Source organism: Rhagoletis pomonella, unplaced genomic scaffold (assembly GCF_013731165.1).
Source record: "Rhagoletis pomonella isolate Grant_MI unplaced genomic scaffold, Rhpom_1.0 Rhpom_scaffold_00004, whole genome shotgun sequence".
Taxonomy (NCBI): Eukaryota; Metazoa; Arthropoda; class Insecta; order Diptera; family Tephritidae; genus Rhagoletis; species Rhagoletis pomonella.
In genome coordinates, this window is record NW_023458558.1 from 20,276,550 (window position 1) to 20,279,859 (window position 3,310).

General features: G+C 47.0%; 1 protein-coding gene across 1 annotated transcript; it reads right to left on the reverse strand.

Moving 5' to 3' along the window:
• Nucleotides 1–817: 817 nt before the first annotated feature.
• On the reverse strand, nucleotides 818–3,077 carry LOC118737181. Its single transcript, XM_036467525.1, has 2 exons — nucleotides 1,230–3,077; nucleotides 818–1,161 (listed from the first exon to the last, which is right to left on the reverse strand). Exon 1 carries the CDS (start codon nucleotides 2,704–2,706, stop codon nucleotides 1,396–1,398), a length of 1,311 nt encoding a protein of 436 aa, XP_036323418.1. The 5' UTR covers nucleotides 2,707–3,077; the 3' UTR covers nucleotides 818–1,161; nucleotides 1,230–1,395.
• Between the last annotated feature and the right edge of the window lie 233 nt (nucleotides 3,078–3,310).

A 3,310-nucleotide genomic window follows, 5' to 3' on the forward strand; every position in this document is an offset into this window, starting at 1 on the left:
TTAAAAATAGTCACGAGTAACGGTGCTATCTCTCCCTTCACCCTCTGGAGCATTGCTGGGATTACGCCATCTGGTCCAGGGGATTTGAAGGGAGAGAAGCTGTTAATAGCGTAAATAATCTTTTCCCTGCTCACGATCGAGTTCAACAGTATACTGCTAGTTGAACCAGGTTCAATTGACCCTGATGTGGGTGGATGTCGAATACATCCTGGGAAATGGAACTTGACTAACGTGTTTAGAGAATCACTAGCTGTGTTCGTCCACACCCCGTTTTCTCCCTTAATGAGTGTGATATTTGTGTGTTCTTTTGATAGGATTTTGCTGAGCCTGGCTGAGTCTTTAGAGTTCTCTATAGAAGAGCAGTAAGATTGCCAGGATTTAGTTTTAGATTTTCTCAACTCCTTTTTATAAGATCTGAGGGCGCTTTTATAAGGCGCCCAGTTTTTAGTTCTAAAGCAATCATTGTAGATTTTCCTTAATTTGTCTCTTTGGGCTCTGAGATCCCCATTCCACCAGGGTGGGGATTTCTTTCTTGCTGTACTAACTGGAGTTGATCTTTCAAAGGCTTTCTTCATAACCTCTTCCAGTTTATTTACTCTATTATCAAGGTCCTCAACTGTAGTGACAGTTGTATTTAGTGGGAGCTTACTTAGTTTATGCTTAATTGTGTTACTATATCTTTCCCAATTAGTCCTGTGGGGGTTTCTGTATTTTGAGGGGGTGCTGGAAATTCCGTGCAGATTAAAGAGGATCAGACGGTGATCAGACATTGAAGGCCTATCAGATACTCTCCACTCTTCTACAGACACGCTGTCGTTCTCTGACAACAGGGTCAGATCCAGCACCTCCTCCCATCCAGGAAACCGGTTTGAACTCGGGAATATGAATGTGGGTGTATTACCTCTATTGCAGATGCTTAAGTTAGTATTTAATAAGAAGTGTAGTAAAGACTCACCTCGGTCGTTCTCCGTAGAACTACCCCAAACTGGATGCCTTGCATTCGCATCGCAGCCGACGACTATAATTTGTCTGGGGTTTTTGGCTATTATCTCCTGGATTTCGGTTGGCGGACTGTCCCTATCGTGGGCCATGTATGATGAGACCAGGAGTATACTTGGCTGTCCGGTGGTCTCCACCTTAACCGTTGTTGTATCTGATGTGCTGAAATTAGAGCAAAGGAATGCATTTATACCGTTCTTGATAAGAATACACGCCCGCGGTTTACCCACCTCGCTCTTATAGTAGAGTTTATAATTGTTTATATTTAGTCCCATGATTGTATCGTGCTTGACCCAGGGCTCTTGAATTAGGCTAATGTCTATATCCTCCTCACTGAGAAGGACAACTAGATTATCTGTAGCACATTTGGAGTGCTGCAGATTTATTTGGCCTACTTTAAGTTTCCGGTTCTGGGTCATCTGTCAGCTTCACACCCATGAGAAGCTCACCTGCTCCATCAACCCCGGGATCTTCTTCTACCGGGCTAACCTCTCCGAGGAATACCCGCACTCTAGCCTTACGGATACCGAAGCAGAGCCGATAGTCAGCCTTCTCTAAGGCGTCTAGTGACTCTGCACAAATAGCTAGTAGAATGGGCTTATTTGTAGGCCTTCTTGGCTCTTCAACTTTTATAAGTTCCCATTCCTCGATCGCCGGTATGTCTTTGTTATGTAGCTTAAGACACCGCAGCAACTTTTCGCCTGGTTCATCCATCGGAGGCAGCCAGATGCGCGCACGTGGTCTCCTTGGAATGTCCTTAGCTGGGATCAGCTTGAGCTTCAAGCCGACAAAAGTGTCGCTGATCTTAGCGACGCACCCAGCAAGGAAATCCAGGGAGAACTGGTTCGCGCACTTGACTACCCGGTATCCCCGTAGGGATTCCGACGAGTCGAACTCTGGGTGAGGACCTTCGGGGTTGTCGAGTACGTGGTTCATTACGAGGCTCGACAGCCTCACATCAATCTCCACCCATTTTTGCTGCACTGCTAGCGGTGTCTTGCTATTTTCATCTATTATCGCCGCCTGTAGATGATCTCTGGCGACGTCACTAAAATAGCGATGCTTCGCGGGTGCTGCGGACTCCGCAACACCACCTTGCTTTGCCTTCTTTGCGATGGCCCCTTGGCCGCCTTCGTTATGAGAGCGGTTCCGCTTCTTCGCTTCGGTGGCCTCGATTGTGGCTGCACGATCTGCCTGTAGCTTTTCGTACTCTTCCACTATTTGCCTGTATTTTGCCTTGTCTTCCTCGTCACGCTCATGCACCGTACCGGCCGCTGCATTTTTGTCAATTTTATTTAACATATACAGCGCCTTCTGGTACATCTGTCTCATGACCACGCCCGAGGGTTTTCTTTTCTTAGAGGCGGGGTTGCTGCCTGTAACGGCCGCCGATTTGCTGGTTGTTGGCTGCTCGTCCGGAGTACTACGGCAGGCACTACCGGTGCTATTTTTAACTATTTGCAGAGTGGTGATACTTTGTCTGGCATCTTCCACCCTGCTGGTTTCTGGCGCTTGTACAACTGGGGTACTATGGCTGGCGCCACCAGGAGTACTTGCAGCCATCTTACCTGACCTTGGGGATTTGAGGAGCTGCTCCTCCTCTGACAGCGTTACGTCGTCCCCTTCTTCGCCGGTACGCTGTTCCTGTTGCTGTTGTTGGTTTGTTTGTTGTTGTTGTTTGTTTGTTTTTGTTTGTTTTTGTTCCATATGTGGTCCCACGAGTAGTCCGGAAAGGGTTAGTCACTCGTCCGCAGAGCCGGCATGCATAGAGAAGGCACTTCTTACAACCGACCTTGCCCGGGCATCGGAGGGGACCGTACGCGACCAGCCATTTTTTACTACCCGCTGGCCATTCATCCATCGGCACGGTTGCCTACACACCTTGGCTTGGGTAGTGTTGGTACGGTAATCCTGCCATTTCCACCTTCAGCAATAAAAACAACACTCCAGCTTGGATTGTTAAGGAATATTGCCGAAGGCTTCAATACCAGGCTTCCCTCTTAGTTCATGGAGGCATGATACAATTCACACTGTGAGTTATACCATGACACCATTTAAGCCCCCTCGCCACGGCAAGACGACCAACGCTGAGGAGGTCGAAAGTAAGTACTTACATAAGTATGTGTGAATATGTACCCAGCGGGAAAGTGTAATGTATAGTAATCGAAAAAGTAATCAGTAAAACAACCCTTTTCACATTCGAAAATGCATTTTTTTCCCAGGGCGATGTCCTAAAAAAAGTGGGGCATTCAATTTTGCATTAACTAGTATCGAGAAATGAATGTGTTTTAATATGAAATTTTTGGAACTT

What these genes read in the sequence shown, in the direction of transcription:
- LOC118737181 (XM_036467525.1), bottom strand. Translation starts at nt 2,706, where the DNA reads ATGGAACAAAAACAAACAAAAACAAACAAACAACAACAACAAACAAAC.